The sequence below is a fragment of the Phaseolus vulgaris genome, chromosome 9 (assembly GCF_000499845.2).
Source record: "Phaseolus vulgaris cultivar G19833 chromosome 9, P. vulgaris v2.0, whole genome shotgun sequence".
Lineage (NCBI taxonomy): Eukaryota > Viridiplantae > Streptophyta > Magnoliopsida > Fabales > Fabaceae > Phaseolus > Phaseolus vulgaris.
In genome coordinates, this window is record NC_023751.2 from 19,313,814 (window position 1) to 19,339,031 (window position 25,218).

At 33.8% G+C, this 25,218-nt stretch overlaps 2 protein-coding genes and 1 long non-coding RNA gene across 3 annotated transcripts; 2 read left to right on the plus strand and 1 right to left on the minus strand.

Moving 5' to 3' along the window:
- LOC137820075 (delta-aminolevulinic acid dehydratase, chloroplastic) lies at nt 1–13,232 on the plus strand. Its single transcript, XM_068623859.1, has 12 exons — nt 1–528; nt 617–728; nt 1,087–1,160; nt 2,856–2,924; nt 3,005–3,088; nt 3,182–3,251; nt 10,468–10,523; nt 10,875–10,996; nt 11,569–11,640; nt 11,736–11,817; nt 11,910–11,987; nt 12,804–13,232. Exons 1-12 carry the CDS (start codon nt 277–279, stop codon nt 12,969–12,971), a joined length of 1,239 nt encoding a protein of 412 aa, XP_068479960.1. The 5' UTR covers nt 1–276; the 3' UTR covers nt 12,972–13,232.
- A 2,942-nt stretch (nt 13,233–16,174) lies between these two features.
- LOC137821016 (IAA-amino acid hydrolase ILR1-like 6) lies at nt 16,175–24,719 on the minus strand. Its single transcript, XM_068625404.1, has 5 exons — nt 24,053–24,719; nt 22,890–23,015; nt 17,338–17,652; nt 17,117–17,245; nt 16,175–16,764 (listed from the first exon to the last, which is right to left on the minus strand). The coding sequence occupies exons 1-5, from the start codon at nt 24,509–24,511 to the stop codon at nt 16,396–16,398; spliced, it is 1,398 nt and encodes a 465-aa protein (XP_068481505.1). The 5' UTR covers nt 24,512–24,719; the 3' UTR covers nt 16,175–16,395.
- LOC137821017 (uncharacterized) lies at nt 16,676–17,788 on the plus strand. Its single transcript, XR_011082730.1, has 2 exons — nt 16,676–16,812; nt 17,068–17,788. It is a non-coding gene; the product is annotated as an uncharacterized lncRNA (long non-coding RNA).
- Nucleotides 24,720–25,218: the final 499 nt, after the last annotated feature.

The following is a 25,218-nucleotide window of genomic DNA, read 5'->3' on the forward strand; positions in this document are numbered from 1 at the left end:
TTGGTAAGACTAGAGAAAACATTGTACTAGTGTCATTTAAGAGAAGTATTGAATCATGTGTGTAAGTCCTCACTTATCCTCTTCCTGCAACTCTCTTCTCATTGGTTTTCTGTATTCTCTGCCTCATCCTATAACTCCAACTTTCCTTTTCCTAATTCATTCCCAATCCCATTTTTCAAGCATCACCACAAATTCTCTAAAATCATCGAATCAATCTAAAGTTAGAGGGCGCCAAAACCTTCAATCGATCATTCTAGGCGTTATATACAGCAATCAATGGCTTCTTCAATCCCTAAGCCGCCCTCCGCCTTGAATTGCCAGAGCTATGTTGGTCTCCGACCGCCGCAGAGGACCTTCAACTTTTGCCTTCCTCAAGCTGCCACAAAGTCGTTCCCTTCGCGCCTTTTCGTCGTGAGAGCCAGCGATTCCGATTTCGAAGCCGCCGTTGTCGCCGGAAAAATTCCGCAGGCGCCTCCCGTGCCGCCTAAACCTGCGGCTCCAGTTGGAACTCCAGTGGTCCCTTCGCTTGTGAGTGTATTCATTTTTTTTTGCGTTACTGAAACTAACTCCGCATTGCTTCGCAATGGTTTGATTGATTTGTTGGATTTTGTATCAGCCACTTCACCGGCGTCCTCGTCGGAACCGGAAGTCGCCTGCGATGCGGTCGGCTTTTCAGGAAACGAGTATTTCGCCTGCGAATTTTGTGTATCCGCTCTTCATTCACGAAGGTTGGTCTCTTTGCACAAGGTGATTTTTTATAACTTAGGACTTAATTGCTTATAAGCTATAAGCATTTTGCGTAATCACTGTTCTAGTTTCATTTCATTGTTCACATTCATTTGTACTAAAAATACTATAAAGGAACTGAGTTTTATAAATCAGAGACTAAATGAGAATTTTAATAAGTCAAGGACCGATGATTTTGCAAAAGCTTATTTTTTTATTTGTTTGTTTTTCGTTTTTCACTGTCATTTTTTGCTACAAATACTATTTTTTCATTTTGTATGTATTGGGTTCTAACATAGACTAGTATTCTCTTGATTATTTGAGTTTGGATCATGAGAACGTTTGAGTTTGAACATGCAGGCGAAGAAGATACTCCAATCGGAGCTATGCCTGGATGCTACAGGCTTGGGTGGAGGCATGGACTTGTAGAAGAGGTTGTATCTGCTACTGTTTATGTGTCTCTCACTGTTATGCATGACTTAAAATGAATCCCTTGTTTGCCTCAAGTTTTTTTATTTTATTTTTACGTTCCTCAATTTTAGTGCTGAAAGTCATAAAGTGAGTGGAATTTTAGGGATGTATTAGAGTGAATTACAGGTTAACAAAATCAAACCATTCACAATTAATAATGAGTCGGGGGTTAGAGATATCTCTCTACTTCTGTTTTAAAACCGGACTGGCTAATCAAAGCAGAAATCCGGTGAACCAGTCCATTAACCGGTTCAAATTAACTGCAAAGCCAGCCCCTAGAGAAACTGGTTAAAGAACCCAAAAACCCTGGTAAAAAAATAAGCAATTAAAAACCAACCTAAAATATGCCATTTAAAATAATTATTAAAAAAATAAAGACCAACCTAAAATATTTGTTATATTTTTATTCTGTCTAAACATTATTAATAAAGATTGATGTCTATCACTGAAATTTCAATTTAAGTATGATAACTTGTATTATTTGAAGTTTTATATACATTTTAAAGGTTGAGAACCTATAAATTTATGTTTTATTTTACTTTTTAGCATCAGAAAATTATGATCTTATGTTTTTTTAACATTGTTTTACATATTATTTAACTACTATAATAATTTTATTGATACTAGTCAATTTCTATTCAACTACGGTTGAATGTCTAAGTTGGTTCAGTGACCGGTTTTAAAGATATAATTTTCTACTTCTATGAGATGAGCATATTTAATTGGAGATTTATTAGACTTTCTTTTGATCGCACAAGTCTCAGAATTTTTCCTTTGCTTTAATGTCACTTCTATGATAATCAAGATAAAAATATTCTTTTGTACTCTACTACTTCTACGATTTAGAACTATAGGTCAACCCATTAAGAGCGATATCGAGGTAAATGGTCTGTCTTTGTACTTGATTAACGACAAATCTACAACATTGGTTGATCTATGTAGCCAACCCACCACGTGGGAAGAGACTTTGTTGTTGTGGTTGTGTATATGCTTATAGATCTGCTTCATTGTTTTGAGTACTGTTTTAGGTACTTTTTAGAAGTTCGAAGTTCTTTCAATTTGATCAAGGAGTTTTACTAGATTTTATTGTTCCTTTAAGTATCCGACCTATTTGAATAATGCCTTTCTGGGGAAGCTGGCAGATTTTGCTTGGGTACTTTTCTTATATAGTACTAACGGAAACACAAACGTTATTGCACCTGTTTGTCCACATTTTTTTTATTATATTATCATATTTTAGTTAAAACAATGTTGGAGAAGCAATATAGATTGCAGATTTGCATGAAAGAGGAAGAAAAAAAGACATAATTGTATTGTAGAGCAATGTTATATGCGGTTATTTTAAGTGGATGAATAGTTTATCCCTAGTATTTTTTCTTTTCTTTTTCTTTATTGTTGTACGCTGAACATAATAATAGTTGAGGTTCACAATATTGAAATTTAAACTATACTTAAGGGCAAATTAGGAATATGAAATGTATATACAAAATGGGGGTATCTCCATTATATATTGTTATAGATTTTAACTAAGGAGTAGAGACACACATGAACCCTTTTTGTTGTTTATATTCCTAAACTATGTGGGTGATGTTATTTTGACTATATCTTGTATAACTCATTAAAGTTTAGTAATTTTCAGTGGGCATTTTGTTCTTTAGGTTGCAAAAGCACGGGATGTTGGTGTTAATAGTATTGTGCTCTTCCCAAAAATTCCAGATGCTTTGAAGGTTTTATTCTCTCTCCTATAAACTATAGGTTTTCAGCAGGATAACTAGCACAATCTAATATAACAGCTTTCCCCCTTTAGTCTCCCACAGGAGATGAAGCATACAATGAAAATGGTTTAGTGCCTCGGACAATACGTTTGCTCAAGGATAAGTACCCAGACCTTGTAAGTGAACATGATTTCCATAGTTTGAAGATATATTTAGTGGTTCATGTAGAAAGTTAAGCCAATGACATTTCTCCTTCAATCTTTCTTCAGATTATCTATACAGATGTTGCATTAGATCCTTATTCATCAGATGGGCATGATGGCATAGTTAGAGAAGATGGTATGCAATCAAATTTGTCTTTTATACTCATAGTTGGAAACCTCTTGAGAAAAATGCAGAAAAGTATAGGTTTTTTAGTTGGTTCTCTTTATATTTGTATCAATTGTATCAATGTTGTTATTTCCCACACCATGTGGACCTAAAAAACATGGAGCATAATGGAATGCAGATCAAATAACAGAGACAATCAGCAAGAAAATGGATATCTCCTTTAGGATTCCTGAATCAGGTAACTAATACCGTGTATCTCAGCAGGAAAAATAAGGAAATCACAATCTAACAGTAATTGGTAGCAAGCTACCAATCCAGAGCCACAGGGCCTCTACAATTCACGTTTACAGTGAATCCACTTCTAACAGAATCCTCGATACTCTCTCTCTCCTCTAACCACCTATATATATTACTAATGCTTATACCCCTTATATCCTCCATACATATCAAGCCTGATTCAGGGCCACGTCATTCCTCTTAACCCCTCTCTTATTCTTCTTCTCATACACTCTCCAAATCTTGGGCTTAGGACCATATTCCTGGCCCAGTTGTACCTCAGCATTTCTATCAATGCCACCCACATCAGAAATGACCTTGTCCTCAAGGTTAAATTCTGGAAATTGACCCCTCAACACAGCATTGTCCTCCCATGTGACATCATCAATAGATTTATTCTTCCATTGGATCAAACTTTGAGGAATGGAAACTCCTTCCTGAACTGTTACTCTGAAGCCCAAAACCTTTACTGGATATATCTCTTCTTCAGCAACAACCTCTAATTCTTTAGACAATTCTCCCAGGATATGGTAGTTCCCAACTGCCTTCTTTAATAAGGATATGTGAAAAACGGGATGGATTTTGGAGTAGTCAGGTAGTTGAAGCTTATAAGCAACTTCTCCAACCTTCTCAATGATCTTGAAAGGACCATAAAAACGTGCTGCAAGTTTCTGATTTATCCTTCGGACAACTGATTGTTGCCTATGGGGCCTCAATTTTAAAAACACCCATTCACCAATCTCGAACTGCAAATCCCTCCTCTTCTTATTGGCATACACTGTCATTTGCTGCTGGGCTTTGAACAAGTGCTTCTTAAGTTGATCCAAAGCCTCATCTCTGTCTTTTAACTCCAAAGCAACTGCAGCTACCTTTGTTTCATTGCTCAAGTATCGCAGCAATTTAGGAGGTTGTCTCCCGTACACAACTTCAAAAGGGGACTTACCTATAGACACATGATAAGTAGTGTTGTACCAATATTCAGCCCATGGCACCCAATAGGCCCAAGTCTTGGGTTGATCAGCCGCAAAACACCGAAGATAGCTTTCAAGACACCTATTGATAACCTCGGTTTGCCCATCTGTTTCGGGATGATAGGCGGAGCTCATTTTGAGTGTCGTACCCTGCAATTTGAACAATTCCCTCCAGAAATGGCTCACAAACAAAGGATCTCTATCACTTACAATGGAACTAGGAATTCCATGAAGTCGCACCACCTCCTTAACAAAGACTTCTGCCACAGACTTGGCAGTATAAGGATGCTTCAATAAGATAAAATGACTATACTTGGATAGTCTGTCTACCACCACAAAAACCGCTTCAAAACCTCTGGATTTAGGCAAGCCAGTCACAAAGTCCATGGAAATATCCTCCCATACAGCATTGGGAATAGGTAGAGGTTGTAAAAAACCCCCTGGAGTAGTTGCATCATATTTCTGTCTTTGGCACACATCACATGCTCGTACATAATCCCGGATGGATTTCTGCATTCCCACCCAGTAAAGATTCTCTGCAATACGCCTATAAGTCCTCAAAAATCCAGAATGGCCGCCCATAGGAGTTTCATGAAATTCTTTCAACAATGAAGGAATAGAGGGAGATTTAGCACCCAATACCAAACGACCCTGGTACAATAAAACCCCTTGCTGCACACTATAACCCGGTTTAGCCATAGGATCTTTTATCACCTCCGCCATTACCTTCTGAACAGATTCATCATTCCTCACTTCTTGTAGTAGCAGATTACTCCCTAACCATATAGGAGTGTGCACCAGTGCAGAAAATGCACCCTCATCATAGCAACGAGACAAGGCATCAGCAACTTTGTTTTCGAAACCCGGTTTATAACGCACTTCAAATTGATAGCCTAACAACTTTGCCAACTAGCACTGTTGGTCAGGAGAGGAAATCCGCTGCTGTAAAAAATGCTTCAAACTCCTATGATCAGTGTACACAACAAACTCCTTGCCCAATAAATAATGCCTCCAATGTTGAATGGCAAGGACTAAAGCCATCAACTCCTTTTCATAAGCAGTTTTCATCAAGTTGTTGTCAGACAAAGCTTTGCTAAAATAAGCAATTGGTTGTCTGTTTTGCATCAACACAACACCTACTCCTCTCCCTGCAGCATCGCATTCAATTTCAAAGGGCACAGAGAAATTAGGCAGCAAAAGAACAGGAGATGTTGTCATAATTTTCTTTAACCTCTCAAAAGCTTCCTTAGCAGCCATACCCCAATTGAAACCATCTTTCTTTGTCAATTCGGTCAGAGGTTTGGCAATCTTGCCATAATCCTTGACGAACTTCCTGTAGTATCCAGTCAAACCCAAAAACCCACGCACTCCTTTAACATTCTTAGGTTCAGGCCACTCCAAGATGCATCTAACCTTTTCTGGATTCACAGAAACCCCTGCACCAGACCCAAGTAATCTACTTGCAAACATCCAAATTTACACTTAGCCATGTTAGCAACAAAACACTGATCCACTAACACCTGTAGCACTTGTTGAAGTTGCTGTATGTGCTCCTTTTCATCCTTGCTGTACACCAATATGTCATCGAAAAATACCAACACAAACTTTCTAAGAAATGGCCTAAAAATGTCGTTCATTGTGGCCTGAAAAGTGGCTGGTGCGTTCATCAATCCGAAAGGCATCACAAGATATTCGTAATGACCATTGTGAGTCCTAAACGCAGTTTTGTGCACATCATTCTCATGCACACGTATCTGATGATACCCTGATTTTAAATCAATCTTCGAAAAAATTGTTGACCCATGTAATTCATCCAACAATTCATCCACAATGGGTATAGGGTATTTATCCGGGATAGTTACTTTATTGAGAGCTCTATAATCCACACACATCCGCCATGTTTGATCCTTCTTCTTGACCAAAATGACTGGGCTAGAGAAAGCGCTCATATTGGGCTGAACAACCCCTGCCTGCAACAGCTCCGCTACTTGTCTCTCAATTTCAGATTTTTGGTGGTGAGGGTATTTGTATGGCCGCACATTGACTGGACCACAATTAGGTAACAAATTGATTCTATGCACCTGATCTCTTACTGGAGGTAGTGTTAACTTGTCTGTAAACACTGCAGGAAACCGCTCCAATACTTCCCGCACATTGTTTTGACCCAATTCCATTGCATGCTGCTTCTCTTCCAATTGAGTCCACCACCCTTCACCATTCCAGTCCCGCTCTTGGCCTGTCAAGAAGGAATTGAGACAGCCATGTCGAACCTGTCCTTTTCCTTGACCCTGTAATGTTACCAGCTCCCCATTATGCCAAAACTGCATAGATAAATTTTTCCAGTCCATTACCACTTTCCCCAATGTGCTCAACCATGATATACCGAGAACCACATCTAACCCTCCTAATTCCAACACCAGAGCATCTATTACAAAGAGCCTAGACCCCAGAAAAAGCTTAATTCCTTTACACGTGCCTTCGGACATAACCCGATGGCCATCCCCAAGCTTGATTCTCTTAACAGTAGTAGGGCTTACTGGTAGTCCCAAGGCGGAGGTCAATTCAGGTGAAATAAAATTGTGGCTAGCTCCACTATCGACCAACACCTCCACAACCACATCAGCTAATTGTGCCTCCAACTTCATGGTATTATATTCTCCCATCTTTCCCAGAACCCCAATAATTTTGCACTCCGCCTCTGGTTCTTCCTCCTCCTCGGCATCTTCTACCTCCAACGCTACTATTTCTCCATCTTCATTCACTGTTTCTCCTTCCCCCAATATCAACACACGTAGGGAGCGTTCAGGACATTTGTGCAAGGTTGGGTGATACTTACCACCGCACTTAAACAAAGCCCCTTTGCTCGCTGTTCCTCCATCTCCTCACTTCGCACTCCCCGCCACCGTTCCGAAGCTCTACCGCGGCGGTCGCCGTCGCTCTTCCGTCCCGTCGAGCTCAGCGATGAAGTTGGGTTCGCGTTCGACCCAAAAGAGCTCCCTGTTTTTGCCGGGTTGGGCCAACTTAAGTTTCCGGGTCTATTCATGTCCTTCTGGGTCGGGTTAAACCCACTACTGAACTTAAGCCCACTTTCTTCTCTTCGGCCCACAAACCTTTTCCCCACAGCTTTTTCACCCTCGGCCTCGTCTTCCTTAATCTCCTCCTCAACATCCTTAGCCATCCTCATCATCTGCATCCGATTAGAAGGATTCAGAGTTCTCACCCTTCGCCGGATCGGAGGTTTCAACCCACTCATGAAGTATCCTAAGTATTGCTCCTCCGGCAATCGACCCACCTGCGAGGAAAGCAATTCAAATGCTTCAACAAACTCTTCAACTCTTCCAGTTTGACGGAGCGTGGATAATTCTTCAAACGGGTTTTCCAATCTCCGGCCACCGTAACGTGCGATCAATGCCCTTTTGAGTTTTTCCCATGATAGCTGATCTTCCGTCTCCATCAGTAAATTGAACCAATGGATCGTGGGACCTTCCATGCTCAAACGTGAAAGCTTCACCCGCATATCCTCCGGTGTGTTCTGGACATCGAAATATATTTCCGCACGAGTTATCCAAGCCACTGGATCTTCGCCATCGAACAGTGGAAGCTTCGCCTTCTTCCCGGCGAGTCGAGACTCACTCGAAGGCAAATCACCACCCGAGTTTCCACTCGATGCCTCTCCTTCTCTATTTCCCTCCTTCAGTTTGCTTAGTTTCGCGAGAACTAGACTCTGCTGCTGCATCTGTTCGGACTGGAGCTGCATCTGTCGAACCAATGCGTCGAGCGTGGAGGTAACATGTCCCACTTGGGTCTCCAAAGCGTCAATCCGATCACCCATCTTAGGCATAGGTGGCTTCCTTGGCATCGACGGTCTTCTCCGGGCTGGGTCTTTATCCGGCAGGTCGGACCATTTAATGGAATGCAGATCAAATAACAGAGACAATCAGCAAGAAAATGGATATCTCCTTTAGGATTCCTGAATCAGGTAACTAATACCGTGTATCTCAGCAGGAAAAATAAGGAAATCACAATCTAACAGTAATTGGTAGCAAGCTACCAATCCAGAGCCACAGGGCCTCTACAATTCACGTTTACAGTGAATCCACTTCTAACAGAATCCTCGATACTCTCTCTCTCCTCTAACCACCTATATATATTACTAATGCTTATACCCCTTATATCCTCCATACATATCAAGCCTGATTCAGGGCCACGTCATTCCTCTTAACCCCTCTCTTATTCTTCCTCTCATACACTCTCCAAATCTTGGGCTTAGGACCATATTCTTGGCCCAGTTGTACCTCAACATTTCTATCAGAGCATGTGTCATATGGAGATATAAGTTTGGTTCGGTGGTAAAAGTTGAAGAGAGGAAAAGAAAGGGCATGGGTTCGAGGTCTTCTCACTAACCGAAACTAACATTTGTCAATAAAATATAATGTAATACTGAACATGATTTCTTGACTTAATTCATGAGAATTCTGTGAATTTGAGGCGTGCCTGCTAACTAAGAATATTCTTCAGAGATGATCTTGCTTTATGATGAGAAGTGGTCCTGAAAAAGTATCAAATTGCTCCCAATATTGTTACACTTATTCCTCTTGCTTCAAACCTATATAGATTTTGTAAGGATGTTGGATCACGAATTGCTCCAATTGCCTAACTACAACACACCTAAACATTGACCAAATTAGGTGTAGTGCCAGATTTCACCCATTTAAACCATGACAAAGCAGATCCCTCCTTGCCTTTGTAACTGCCTGTATCCTCTCCCTAACTGAATCCCCTTCAACTGACAATGCTTCCCATCCTTGTTAACTAGTTGTAGTAGGCATGTACTTCAGCAAACAGAGGAATATCTATTGTCTCTTGGGTCAACTTGCCTGTCTGCCTAAGGCCCATTTTTGAGTCTTCCATTTTCTGACTCCTGGTGATGCATTTCTCCCAAGTCCCAACCATACGTTTATTGAAGAAGCGGATAAGATTTTCAAGAAGGTGTTCAATCTTTTTCATTCTCGCTTTGTGTAGCTCACTGCAAGATTTCAAACTACTTCAAAGTTTCTAAACATCTCTCCCAAGAAATCTCTTGCTTTCATTCTTGTACAAAACGTGTACTGCTGTCCCTTGATCTTTTATTACTTTTGATAGAAACCTGGTTTCTTTTTACAAAGAATAAGGTAATCTCCCCTAATTATAGCGCTGCAGAACTTTGAGGGTCTGCACCTCCTCATACCCAAAGGCCCCAATTCTCTCACTAATTACAAAATGATATTTTTTTCTTAACTCTATTTATGTATGGCTACAAGTGATACCCTTCGCTGACTGAAAATAACTATGACTATGTTTTGTTTTTGTTTCGTTCTGGGTTAGCAGATAATTAGGATCACAAGAAGAGAATAGGTTTCTACTTTGGTATTTGAATCACCATCATATGTGTACCGTAAGTTTTATGGTAGAATGTCTACCTCCTTATAAGCTAACCTTAAGGTATTTTGGGATCACAAAATGAAATTATTTGGAATTGAAATGTGAATAGAATTAGGAAGGAACGGAGTTGCTTGGAATGGTAAGTATGTGCAATGAAAATATATATATCAATATAAATAAAGTTAGGCTATTCCAACATGGAATTATATACAAAATACAAGGTAAGAAAATCAGCATTGATTCATTTCATTTTGCAACAAATGGTTATTTGTGATTCTGTGGAATCAAGACTCGAGATTTTTTTCCCATACTACCCATGAAAAAGACGAATGGAATGTAGTGGTGACTTCTACTTTTAGTTTTGTACTTGTTGAATTTTTTTAGTATGTTTTTCCTTTATTCCAATAGTATTATTATTCAAGAAGAAAATATTCTTTCTTTAGAAATAATTGCTGTCGATCTAATGTGTGTAGTCTGTGGCTGTATTTGTTTCCTTGAATCAACTTTAGTATGTGACTTCTTCATTAATTAAATTATATATGCTTGATATCCTGTAGGAGTTATTATGAACGACGAAACAGTTCATCAGTTATGTAAACAAGCTGTAGCCCAGGTAATGACTGTGTCTTCTATGTTCTTTTTCAACTGTAAGCTGATACTAATTATTTTTTTTCAGATTTCCTAAGCACATGATATTATGTTCATTTACTTCCAAATAAGTGTCATTTGTTTCATCTATGGATGTGATATTGATTCTTGTAATTAATGTTCAACATGGTGGTGTCGAGATTATAAGAATAAAATAAAATAGGAAGGAACCAATGCTCTATGGATATTAATGGTTGATTATACTGAAAAGATCATCATATGCTTTTATGCTCCCAATCTCGATGGTTTCCTGACTACATTTCTCTATCACTTCACTAACATCATGTTTGTCTCTTTGTTTTTAATTTACTAAAAGGCCCAAGCTGGAGCAGATGTTGTCAGTCCTAGTGATATGATGGACGGTCGGGTAGGAGCACTGCGTGCAGCTCTTGATGCTGAAGGCTTTCAGCATGTTTCTATAATGTCCTATACGGCAAAGTAATTTTTACTTGCCATTTATTTTTCTCATCTCATTTTCTGTTTATACAAGCTTGCACTGGAAATTACTGAAAGCCTAGTCAGCAATGGAGATGTATAGATGCATCCAAATTAGAAATAACTCCAATGAAAATAAAAAAGATAATTTGAAAATTGAACTAAAAAATAACTAAAGATGTAGTATTGTATTTCATTGATCCATTATAACTTAGAAGAATGAGTTTATGGAGAATCTAGGGCTAGTATCAAACGATATCTATTATCTAGCATAGGTTATTCAAGAGATCCAAAATGTGTGGGATATTGATTCACCTTTTTATGTGAAACAGTCCATTTTGAACAAGCTGGTTTCTTTCTCATCCAACTTATAAGCAATTTTATCATTCTTACTGTAATGACCTATCTCACTATTTTTGCTAATTGTTAGAGTTTATTCATTGACAAACAGGTAAGAATATAAATTATACTTGACAAGATGGATTGGTAGAGGTTGTTATTGGCTTCATCCACCTCCTTTTTGTGTCTGGTACATAATTTGGTCTAAAACAATGCCATTTATCTATTGCCAACAGGTATGCAAGTTCTTTCTATGGTCCATTTAGAGAGGCACTTGACTCCAATCCCCGGTTCGGAGACAAGAAAACGTATGTATCATCTTGAAATTGAACTTACCATTCTATATCAATATTACATTACTGACTCCTGGTTTGTTCATAAATATGGCCTGGCTGAACAAAAGTTATCAGATGAACCCAGCTAATTACAGAGAAGCTCTGACTGAGATGCGGGAGGATGAATCTGAAGGAGCTGACATTCTCTTGGTTGGTTCTCTTTTTTTTGTGTGCACTTGGGCGCAATTTATGCTCACTTTTACAGATACTAACTTTACAAACATGAACAAATTGATTTGCAGGTGAAGCCGGGTCTTCCTTACTTGGATATTATAAGGTTGCTCAGGGATAATTCTCCTTTGCCAATTGCAGCATACCAGGTTCTTTTCTTTACCCATTCTAGCACTAAGCAAAATATTCTGATTAAAAGATTGATCAAATATTTAATAAATTTTATCCGGTGAATTCTGCATTAAGCTTGCTGCAAGCGACAGAAGACTATCTATATAGTAGACAAATATAAACGCCAATTAATCAAGCTGAGGCACAAGTTTCTGGGTGATTTAACAGCTATTTCTCTTTGGCCGATATGCTATTAGATGGCATCAAATTCTAAAAAAATGTTTGAATGGAAATTTGTTTCTATAATAGTATTATATCCGTGGCCTTTAATTCTGGCAATTTTGAAAATATGAAATCCTTGCCCTGTTAATTAAATTTTTAACTATCAACTAATGAAATGCTGGAAAATTAAGTTGAAGAAGAAATTTGTTTGATATGCTAGTTTATTGGCAGTTTATTTTCAACACTTATTAATTATAAATTACTCAGTCTACGTGTTCTGAAACGATTGTCCAACTTTTACTTGCTCTTCCCTGATCCCTCTGTGAGGTCTGGAACGTTGTTTGGACAGTGGAAAATGTATGAAAAGAAGATAAAATACAAAAAGCAGTTGGTGAAGAATGGAAGCTAGTGCAAACAGAATATGAATATTGTTCATCAAAGATTTAATGGATGCAGTTATTCTTGATAGTGATATCCTAAATTATCATGCCTTTAAAGCTGGGAATAAAAGGAAACCTCTGCATACTTTAATGTGAACGAAATGATTAGTTCTGAATAGTTTTAAAACAAGTTTGTTTTGCTTTATCATTTTCACCACCCTTTTTTCTTATAATTCTTAATTAATGAAACAGGTTTCTGGTGAATACGCAATGATAAAGGCTGCTGGTGCTCTCAAAATGATAGACGAAGAAAAAGTTATGATGGAGTCACTGATGTGCCTCCGAAGGGCCGGCGCGGATATCATCCTCACATATTCTGCTCTGCAAGCTGCCAGATGTTTATGTGGAGAGAAGAGGTGAGAAATTCTCCAATCATGTTAGGCATTGTTCACGGAGAGACAGATGAGATTCTCTAATTATGTAGAAGGCTGAAGGGACTCCCTAATAACAGCATGTTAAGCTGGAATTTTGTCAATAATGACTTTGGGGTATGCGTATAGCGCGATAGAGAGACATGTTCGTAATAAAATATTAATGATGTGGTTTGATTTATGTATTTAATAATCCAATTGGAATTTGTAGTAAAAGATAGCTGATAACACCATTAAGGTGGTTTTCTGAGATGCGGATGAACATTGCTTTTAAGAATTTAAATGCAATGTTGCACAAGCCTCTACAGTAAGATGTTCTTGGAAAGTACCGAGAAAGAAATCTATTTATAGAAAGTAAAGACTTAATTTACATGACGTAAATGTCAGAGACTTGGATCTCTTTATCACATACCCGAACGCCCTCTTTGTTTAGGGGGTGAGTCTTGTCTTGTATGCGATGAGGGATTTCTGGCTGACATTTGTGTTTAGATCAGGTGATCCGTAGGAAACAACCAAATTAACCTACCTGTAGTTGAAGAAAAGGTTATTGATTATATATTGATTATAATATGATAATAATAATAATAATATATAATAACATAAATTCATATAACAATAATGAAAAAAATTAATAATATTAGCAATAAAAATTAGCAATAATATCAATAAAATTATAAATAATAATCAAAATAAAATTATAAAATAATTCTAATAAAATTTTAAAATAGTAATAATAATCATCAAAATACATTTCTAAAATTATAACAATATTATTAATAATATTAATTTAATTTTAATTTTAATTATATTTTATTATTTTTTATATATTTTTAGATGTATTGAGAGTGGGAAATAATTTGTAGTTTGTTTCCATTGAGTTCATGAATTATGAGAGTACTATTTTGACCAAACTTCGTCATATCATTGTCTTTAAGTCATCATGTCATTGTCTTTATTCTCATTAGTTACTGTAATTTAGTCATCTTTCTTCATTATATAACATTGCATAATTCTATGTTTAATATTAACTAGTTCGATGTTGAATTTTTAAAATAATCTCAATTTATTTTATTGTTTTACAAAATTTTCACGATTATTTTTATTTTAATTTTATTTAGTTTGATCAAAATTTATTTTCAAAAGCATGTATTAACAATGTTAGATATTTTGTATCTTTTTCAACTAAGTTCACTGATCATGTTGTAATTACAAATTTTCATAAATTTTTTTTTTTTATTTTTTTATTTTTCACTTTTTACTCTCTTTACTTGAAAATTCATCATTTTCTTATTTTACAAATTCATCTCACAATCCAAACAAAGCATTAAGAAGAAGGATAATGGTTAAATCATGGTAGTGTTAGTGTTCACAAAATTTATCTCTTATTGAAAAAAAACCATTTTTAAATAATTTATTATGAGATTTACATTATGAATAAAATTGTTAGAAAATTTAGAATTTATTTTTTGAAATTGGTAGTGTTATGGTTTAGAGTTTAGAGTTTAAGTTCAAACTTATTCTTTTGGATTTGAATAATCTTTCCGGTGTGACAGTAACATGTAAGAGTAAGATAAAATAATTAAATTTATTTAATAGATGAATCTTAATAATAAGAATGAGATATCTAAACCATTTTAATAAGATAATGAGATTAAAATATGTGTAATTAATAATAAATATAATAAATAGATACTAAAAATAAGATTTTATAGGAATTCTAATGACGAGTGTGAGATAAACATATATTATATTAAAAGAAACAATGGAAAAAGAAAAAGGGATGAAATATTCTAGAAATACATATAGACTTTATGGCTACAACATTTTGGTCCCATCATCATGGAGCAAGTAATTTATCTAGCGCCATTTTGTAAAATGTGAGTTACAAGATGTACGATGGAAAATGAAGAAGAGGAAGAGGAGAAGACGACCAACTTTTTGCAAAATATGAGGGCAAAATAATGGAAGAGTAGTGCAGTCGAAAATGAAAAGAGGACAGATTATTATATCACAAACGATTTGCCAAACGCTCTCAAACAGTGTAAAAAACCGCCGCAAAGCTTGAACTAACATAAATGTGGTGTATGGGGTTGTTGCAGGTGAAGTGTGTGGGATTTTGGGTTTATTTATTTATTTACTTAAGAATAAAAACATCTTTTCACATAATATGCGGGTGCAAGAAGAAACAACACGTTTTTCCTATCGTGGGTCCATTTGGCTGGCCTAGCACTTTTGCCATTTACCACTCATCTTTCCTATATATGCACCATGTTGTTGACAAGTCGGGGCCAATTCGGCTGATCCAGAATTTTCTATTTGCCATTCTTTCTATTGGCAGTTTCTTCCTGGACCCGTACATTTTTCTTCCTGCACCCTCACATGTTTTGAACTGTCCGTATTATTTTTTTTAAAATCCTAAAATGCACTTCAACTATATTTACTTTTTTGCATTCTGGATTATGAAATTCAGAAAAATTTCGGATCCACCAATCCGTAACAAAAATATGCATTCTGGATTTAGAAATTCATAATTAAAGAAAAAAAACATTCCAGATCCACCAATCCGAAACAGGATTAGGATTTCGGATTCAACAATCTGAAAATCAATAATTCATGCAAAATTTTCTTCTAAAACACCCCCTCAATCGGAAAAAGAAATAATGCAGTTCCAGATTAATGAATCCGAATCACACTCCCACATCCTGATTTCCATTAACCACGGTGTCCTTTTTCAAATAAAAGATCAAAGCCAGTTTTGGGATTTAGAAAATTGTGAGGGTGCAGAAAGAAAAACGTAGGGGTGCAGGAAGAAGAAGCCCTTTCTATTTATACAATCATCAGCTTTTATTTTCTTTAAAAAGCTTGGGTCAGTTCACTAGGCCCAGTGTTTCTACTATTTACCACCTGTTTCTTACATATACAATCACCAGCTTTTTGTGGAAAATAAATAAAAATAAAAATATAATTTTTGTACACCTGAATAGATTTTAGAAACTTGTATGACCGCACACTTCAACTAGATATTTAAAAACATAAGTAATAGTAAATTTCTATTTAGTTTCAATTGTAAGTGTTTGGTCTTTTAACCCTTTGACTTGGCCGAATCTATAATTTAGTCCTTTAACTTTGTAAAATGGCTTTTAATTTAGCTTGTTTAAGAAGTTGGACTGGCATAAAAGACTAGGGAAAATGTTTAAATGTAAAAAATACTAAAGTGAAAACATTATATAAAGGTAGAGGATAGAGTAAAGATTTTATAAACTTAAACTAAAGTGACAAACACTTACAATATCACAAACTAAAGTGAGAATTTACTCCTGTAAGAAACATGAGAATAAGGGGTAAACTAGTGTGCCAATTTTGTACGAAGTTGAGAGGATGTGATGTGATGTGACAACAAGAGTAGGGCTTTCTCATGAGCCATGTTCAATGAGGTACCTCTCTGCAATAGTAGCATGTGTAGCAGCACCTATTGGTAGAACGTCTTCATCAATCATGAAATATGGAGAGTGTCCTGTATGAGTAGACCCCAATGTTTCATTCCTTATCCCTATGTAGAAGAAAGCTGAGGGAACCACCTCGGAGTAGAAGGAAAAATCTTCAGCACCCATCATAGGTGGAACTACCCTGAAATTCTTCTGTCCCAACAAATCAATAGACACCTTCTTCACATGCTCATACATTCGCTCATCATTTACTGTTGGAGGATAAATGGTGTACTCCTTTTCAAAGAAGTCTACTTCTGCAGAGCATCTATAAACACTGGCCTGTTCAACAATCACCTGTTTTGAAAAGATAACATTCTTCTGCTCAGTCCACTTTAATTATAGGTAAGACTTATTCAACTTGGCCCTTCAACATTCTTTTACAGATTTGCTTTATTTGTGATTGTGTAATTTTAGTCCATCTATAAATTTTTTATCCAACATTTAACTGAAATGGTAAAATGACACCATTAGCATTTTACTGGCACAACTGCATTTTTATATGTAAAGTTAACAAATAGACTAAATTTATACAATTAAAATAGAATAAGATAAGGGTCATTTGTAGTATACTTTTTGACAGTGAAATTCAAATGATAGGAAGATTAGAAGTGCAACTAAATCTAATAAAAATGGGGCAGTTGCTGACCTGTTCTATTCTTTCAAGTAACTGGTAAAAACTGGTGTTAGAGAAGGCTCTGAAAGTCCCACCAAGGATCACTTTGTCTGGTATCATGTCAAGATTGTTTCCTCCATTAAACGAAGTTACAGAGACAACCTAAAGTTGTAATTGGTTAGGAAGTTATGCAAAGACAGATAAGTGGAGAATGAAAAAAGGAAAAGAAGTTTGATATTGGTAGGATGCAAAACCTGAGAATCCAGAGGATTTGATTCGCGGGAGACAATACCCTGTAAGCTGATGACAGAAGCTGAAGCAGCCAAAACAGGATCAACGGAACGGTGAGGATGGGCAGCAAAACCCTTTTTGCCACTGATGATGGCTCTGAAAAACCCACAACCAGCCAGGAGGGGCCCAGGCCTTGACCCAATTATACCAGTTGGATGTTCATGGGATACATGGGCTGCAAATATTGCCTCCACGTCCTCCAAAGCACCATCTTGCATCATTCTTTTTGCTCCATTACCAGCTTCTTCAGCTGGCTGGAATATCAAAATTACAGTTCCCTGTGATGGACAGAACAACAGTTGAGATAATCATCATTTTTCTTTGTTTTCTTATCTATTTTTCATAGAATGTAGACATGAAACATTTTTTTATTAATTAAGATTAATTAAGGCTAACCAGGTTGGGTTTATGAGATGTTGAGACACAATACTTCCATGCATCAGGTTTGTTTACATTGAAATTGGAATAATAATGTAGAGTCTTACTATGAATGGGGATTCAAGACAATTAATTTTTCTTTCACACAAAATATAAAAATATATGCTTCATAAATTTGTTATTTCTTTGCATTAGACCACAAATTTTCCTAAACAGTGTAGTTATCTATAACTATAAATTATGTCAGTATGGTAAATTCTAGTTTCTATTTAGAAACTCGCCAGTTACTGATCTATCACACTCCTCAGTGAGACAGAGATCCAAGTATTTTTTAAAAAATTTGTACAAGAACATGAAATATGGAATTCCGAGTTTGTGTGTTTTGTTTGCATTAGAAAGTTTAAATTTGGAAGTAGATTTAAAATGATTTGAAAGAAAAATTTAAAAGAAAGTTAATTTTTTTGGATTAAGTAAATAAAGTAGAAAGTATGAAAAAAAGTTTATAAAAATTTGTGAGTGATGTGATGGATGTAATTGAATTTATATTTTTCTAATTTATAAAAATCTAAGTTTATAAATTTATCTTTATATTTAAAAATAATTAAAAAATTAATTTGAATAATTTATTTATAAATTATAATTATTTTTAATTAAAATATTATTTAAAATATTTATAATTATAAAATATTTGATAAAAACTTATTTTATGTTAAAATTATTATTTTTATCTTTACTTTCTACTTTATGTTAAATTTATCTTTTTTTTTATTATTAAAAAAATATTTATTTTTTTGTTATTTATATTTATAATTTATTTTATATAATATGATTAATTTTTTTATAATAACTTTTTTTTTTATAATTTTGATTATATTTTTTTATTTAAATGTTAATTTTATTTTAAATAAATAATAATAATTTAAATTTAAAATAAAAAAATAAAAGATAAATTATAATTAATTATATATATATATATATATATATATATATATAACTTTCTTTGCATATTTAGTCTTCTACGGTTTCTCTTGCATACAGTAAATATACACCCTTCCAGTATACTATGTTATGTCATTTTCACCTTGAAAAGTGAGCTTAATATCTCTTATTGGTATTAATCATTATTTCAGCTAACAATTCATGGTAAAAAAAATAAACTTTGAACATGAAAACAAAACATAAAAAGAAAAAAAAAACTAAGAAAATATAAAAAAAAGAACACATGAAGAATACAAATTAAGTACTAAAATAAAGAATTAAAGAGGAAAAGATATTAATTTATGACATTATCAATAATTGTGAAAGAGATAATACTCACAAGAAGATTCATTGGACAATGACCTTGCATTTAAGAAATAGGGTATTGATTTTAGGTTACACGAATATAAAGATTGGAAAAGACATCACATCTGGCCTTCTAAAAATTTCAACTTTCCTGTCATCTCACTTTCAACTTCCATCTGTAACTTCCAACCCAACTGCCACTCATGCCTACCACCATTGCCCCATCATTTTAATTACATTTTTCTCTTTTATTCTTTCCCTTCTTCCTAAACACATGTAATTAGGTTCAAATAAAGATAAAATCTAATTTTAAAAATACTATTACTCATTTTTTCTATTTTTCTTCTTCTTTAAACCTACTTAATTTACTATACTTTATGGATGGTGAAGGATTGATTTGAAATTATTTGAAAAGAAAGTAAATAAAAAGTAAAATGGTTTGGTTTAATGAAAAGATAATATATTTGAGTAGAAAAAATTTATTGGTATGTACCATTGATTTGTTTAAAAGAATCAAGATTGATAAATTATTTTTCCTTATAAGATATATAAAAAAATATACAAAATCAAATAAAGTTTTCCCTCGTGTAAGCGGTAACTCTCTCAACCAAAGAGAGTGCAGCTCTGTAGTTATTTACTTCTATCTTAAATATGTTTCTATATTTTTTCAAACATGGTCTTATATTAGGACTAGACATTTATGTTCAAACAAAAAGTAGAAAAGGCGTCTGAATTGTTAGTAATAGGATGGGCCCTAGTGCTATTACATCCTCGTAACAGGGTAGTCCCTATTGCTACCCTAAAGTTTGTGGTCAATTATTGTAAGTTTAGATGTCTCATCAGTGTCCATTTTTTTACTGAAAGGGTAAAGGGTAATTTTTTAGGTCAAACATCTCTACACTTTCTTTGCTACCTATAAAGTACTATTGTTGTAAGTCAGAGTCCTATCGTACATTATCCAGAATATCCAAAATGATTGTTGTCTATTGTTGTTTAGATATTTAAATTAACATAATATATATATATATCAATTTTCTTATTTTCATTCTAATCAATCAAATATATTTTTATGTATTTCTCTTTTTCATCTAAATTAAATGGTTTCATTTTCTACTTTGCTTTCATTTTATGTATCTCTCTCATTTTACATAACTATTCAAAACAATCCAGAAAGGAAAAAAGGTAATTTTCCTTTATCTTTAATGGAGAAAAAACTCTATGATAGAGCTATTGAAGCATGTGGCCAGGTTTATACACGGCAAAGCAAACTTTATTTGTAAGAACCACTTCTTACATTGCTTCAGAACAGGTCCTTTAATAGCAATGTGGCAGTGATGGGGTAGTTTATTTGCTTGGTGATTTTAAATATTAAACTTATGTTTGTTCACAATCTGTGGAATAACTCTTAAATAGTTTATTTTATCAGAACCTTATTTTAAATAATTTTTATTTTAGTTACATTTTAATTTATTTTTACTTTTTATTATTTTAAAAACTGGAACAAACGGATAAAGCTAACAAATATTTTTATTTTACTTTGAGTTATTAAAACATCGTATTGTTTTTATTTATTTTTTGTTTTTGCAAATTTGTATAAGAAAAACAAAATAAGATAAAAGAGAGCTATTTCTACAATTTCTTGTACAAAAATACAAAAATATAATATATTTTTTATTAAAATATATTTTATTAATTGAAGATTTTCTTAAATAGAAAATGTTACGAAGCCTTGAAGTTAGAATTTCTCCACTACCTAACTAAACCCACCCGAAATCTAAACCAATATTTTCATCGGAATGAAAATTTGATATTCGATCTTGATCAAGCTTAATAGGTCTGCAATGCATAGATCCAGTCAAATTTGGTTCTAATTTGACTGCTCCAACTTAATCCAAATTTATTATTTTAAACTTTTATCTGACTATTTATCTTGTTGAATTGGTTGGATATAGATTATTCTTTGTTTATTTATGTTTGACTTATATTGAATCAAACCTTTTCTTTTATAAAACAAAGTAATGCTTTTATTTTACTTTTGAGTGACAAGGTTTCAATAGAATAAAGCATTGATGGATTTCAAAACTTATATCTAAATCTCATATTTTTACACATATGAACTTCATTTTGTTAATTTAAAATCTCACTTATATATTACTCAATTATTATTATGGGACTATAAATTTATAAGTAATTTGATACCATCATAATAAATTCAACAAACTTTCACTAAAATTTTGAATGATTATAATATTATATTTAGAAGTAAATTTTAAATTTAACCTAATTTTATAAAATTAATTTATAAGGTGAAGATTTGCACCTACATATATAATATAAAATGTTTTGATATCTAATTGGGATCTTAAACAAATTTTATATATAATTAAGTATATTTTAAATTAAATAAACATAAAAATAAAAATCTTTAAAAAAATAATTAAGTATATAAATATTTTTTTATTAAAATTTAGAATATTTTTCTCCCATGACATCATAGTCTTGTAAGATGAAAGGGCAAGTTAAAAAATAGCCTAGACAAGCATGTGAACATGGTTTTGAATAGTTTGTGAGAGAAGGTCAAATTTATGACTTAAGACAACATACCCACATTTAGTTGTCAAACCTGCCCACACAACCCTACCTTGTCTCACATTCTTATAAATCATAAATATGAAAAGTAAAATAAATAAATAAAACTGTTGGTTACATGATCTCCTAAACACCACATTTTAAAAAGAAAACTATTCTCTTCTTTCTTATAATATGCTATATATACGGTTCAATAATAATATGAAATTATATTATCATCTAATAGTAAAATGATGCATAATATAAAAATTTATCAACTATTATAATAACTAATTTTAAAATTATAATTAAAATAATTTCTAATTACCTGACAGTATGAAAATCTATAAAAAAAATATTTACCCTCACAAAGCATGAAATAATTAAAATAATTATATAGTTATTAGTAGAGACACCAAAAGTTGCTAGAAGATCTATTATTTCATACATAGTATATTAATTTTGTAAATAATATTTTCAAGAACTGTAATTTGAAATATTTTGTTGGTTTTGAATGACAAATACATATATCTATAAATATATATGGGTTTTTTTTGTCTTGAAAATGGATAAAATCTTAGAGTGTTACAAATATACGTGTATGTTAAGGTAAAAGGGCAGATGGTGCAAAGTTATATATTTAGAATGATTTTTTTTATGTAAGTTATTAGAACTTTCCGATTAAGTTTTTCCACTGTCTGTCCTTGCAGGAGACATTAACTGATAGCCGCAATATATCTTAACCCACATAGAGTAAAAAGATTGTGTCTTCCACAGAAAAGTGCAGTGGATTTGTTAGAGGCAAAGGAAGTGTAGTGGACTTCACTTTTAGGACGAAGTGTCGTCCCAATAAAGTTATACCATTATAAAGGAGGCATGCTATCAGGATAAGGATGCCAACCTCTCTCCCTTTTATTTATTTATTTATATATTAATGTTAAAATGGAAAACTTACATACAGTGTGTGAAAGTAACTTCTATTCCTTACGCTAATTCAACACTTGAAAATTGGGAAGAATCAAAACATAAAACTTCTAATTGGGCAATAAAATGTAAAGAAGGAAGCAAATACACTCAAATTCCATATATTCCATTGCCTTGTAATTAAGGTAAATTATATAAGATTTCTTGCTCTAAATGTAAGTATGAGGTGAAGTTGGTGTTAATTATGTCTGAATGTAGTTGATTGAGAAATGTGGATGATATAAAGAGGAAGTGTCCAAAAATAATTCTAAGTCTTGGAATACTATGTTGATTAGTATTAAGAGATAAGGAAAGAACAAACCTTTAATAAATGCTCTCGACTTTTCAAGATCTTGGCAGCGCCAACAAGCATAGCGACGTGTGCGTCGTGCCCACAAGCATGCATTTTACCGGCAACTTTAGACCTGTGCTCCCACTTCACAGCTTCCTACAACGAATCCCAAGTAGTCATGAGATGGAATTTTGTTTTATGAAAAATAAATTATTATTAATTAGGCACTTCAAACACAGTTTGCCAGATGCTAATCACTATTAAAGATTATTTCTTATTGCTAAGAGGTAAGTGTAAAGTTAAGTGCTTTTTTTACACTATTGGATGCATAAAAAATAAATCAATAGTCAACGGTAGTAAAGTAGGGCAAAAGTAGTGAAAAAAAAAGACATAAATCTTTATTTGGTACAAAAGCAAAGATGAAACTTCGTGAAAGCAAAATATTACATTACATTATCTTCAAAAACTACTCCTTTATAAGAAAACTTATTAAGAATTAATTTTTTTCTTTTCAACACATGACAAAAAAATATTTTTTTTCTTTTATACAAAATTAATTTTATTTTTCTATTAATTTTATTTAAATATTTAAAATATAACTTTTTTTTTATTGTCATACATAAAGTACCAAACATTTAAACATCTAACTTTTTAGTAGTTGTCAGTGACATAGAGTACTAAATATCTGACATAGAGTACTAAATATCTGAACAAATCAGATATATCTAAAGTTTTATTCTTAATATACACAAGATAAAGACAACTCAAAGATTAATATATATCATATAAAGACAAATCAAAGATCTCAACACGTGTACCGTGTCGGACTAATAAAAGAATAATTATAGATCTTTATCTTAAAAAAATATTTAAATATAAACTTTCATTTCATTATTTCATTATTGAAAATGTTAAATAAATTTACATAAAAAAACATTTTTTGTTGTGCTTTTAAAATTGTTGCAAAAAGTTAAGAAAAATAGCATTAGGTTAGGGATAAATACCATTGTAGGCAACTAAGAAAGGAGAAGGAGTCCAATAAGAGTGCAACTATTTGATTATTTTATTATAATATTATATTAGTAGTTTTGGGGGAATTGATTTTGGTTTTAGGTTTTGAAGAAGAGAACATGGAAAATTGGAGAATAAAAAATAGTGGATGGTGGAAGGAAGAGTAGGGAGGAGGCGGAAACCTGGATGGGAAGTGCGTCCATGTCAGCTCTGATTGCAACAAAAGGAGGACCACCAGTGCCGATCCAGGCTCGAATACCGGTCTTCGCGAGAGGGTACCGATAACTAACTTCCATCAGATCCAACTCCTCTCTCACCAAACGACTTGTCTCGATTTCCTCAAACGCCAACTCAGGATTTGCGTGGATCTTCCGCCGAATCCCTCTCAGCCACTCCACCGTCTCCGACCGCCTCACCACACTCAGCACCGCCTCCGAACACGCCTCGCTCCACACCTCGCACTCAGCCGCCGCCGCTGACGTGCCGCGCCGTGTGCTGTTCTCCGACACCGGCCTCTGGCATCGCCGGTCCGGAAACAGAACGTGGTCGTATGCGGCGGAGGGAGTGGGCTCCGCGACAGAAGTCGCCGCCGAGAGTGCGAGAAGGATTGACTGAAGCAGGCTCCAGTAACCGAATTTCATACTCTGCTTTTGTTTTAGTGGAAACAGAGTTGAGAGAGCGAAGAACAGAGGAGCGGCGTAAAATAGAAGGGGAGAATGGGATGAGAGAGAAGAAAGATGAGAATTTAAACACGTGGTGGTAAAGAAAAGTATAAAAAATGAAGGTGACAGAATTTTGTTTATCTTGTATGCTTTTGGTCCTGAGATAGCAGTTGAAGAATTGGAGCACGTGGTAAGACGGACGGATGAATTTACTTGTACTTAATCCAATGCAATAATACTCTGATTGGAATAATACTTCTGCCGCACCAAGCAACCAGTCAAATATTTTAATCCACTAAATTATTTATAAATATACTCTAACTTCCAACTTTAATACATTAACACAGACATAAGGTTGTCGGAGGGAATCATTAATAAATTGTACTATGGTCATAATGATCGAACAAATTTAAATATTTAAATTAGATTTTAAATATAAGTTCACTTCTTTTATAAAAATAATTTAGATTTTTATAAATCCGAACCTACATATTTGAATTAGATTTTAAATTCAAATTTATATTTTTATTAAAAAAATGTTAAATTGAATTTTAAATCTAAATTCATATTTAAAAAAATTAACATAATATTAATATAATAATATATAAAAAAAAGTTTAATATTATATAAATATTAAAAAATATAATAAAATTATAATTTAATAATACCAAAAAATTAAAAATAAC

Bases quoted from the DNA above. Each gene is read 5' to 3' on its own strand.
- LOC137820075 (XM_068623859.1), top strand. From the start codon at position 277: ATGGCTTCTTCAATCCCTAAGCCGCCCTCCGCCTTGAATTGCCAGAGC. The intron at 529-616 runs GTGAGTGTATTC...ATTTTGTATCAG, and splicing joins CTCCAGTGGTCCCTTCGCTT to CCACTTCACCGGCGTCCTCG. The intron at 10,524-10,874 runs GTAATGACTGTG...ATTTACTAAAAG, and splicing joins GTAAACAAGCTGTAGCCCAG to GCCCAAGCTGGAGCAGATGT.
- LOC137821016 (XM_068625404.1), bottom strand. From the start codon at position 24,511: ATGAAATTCGGTTACTGGAGCCTGCTTCAGTCAATCCTTCTCGCACTC. The intron at 23,016-24,052 runs GTTTCCGCCTCC...GATTCGTTGTAG, and splicing joins TGGACGCACTTCCCATCCAG to GAAGCTGTGAAGTGGGAGCA. The intron at 17,653-22,889 runs GTTTGTTCTTTC...TGTCCATCACAG, and splicing joins GTCGAGAGCATTTATTAAAG to GGAACTGTAATTTTGATATT.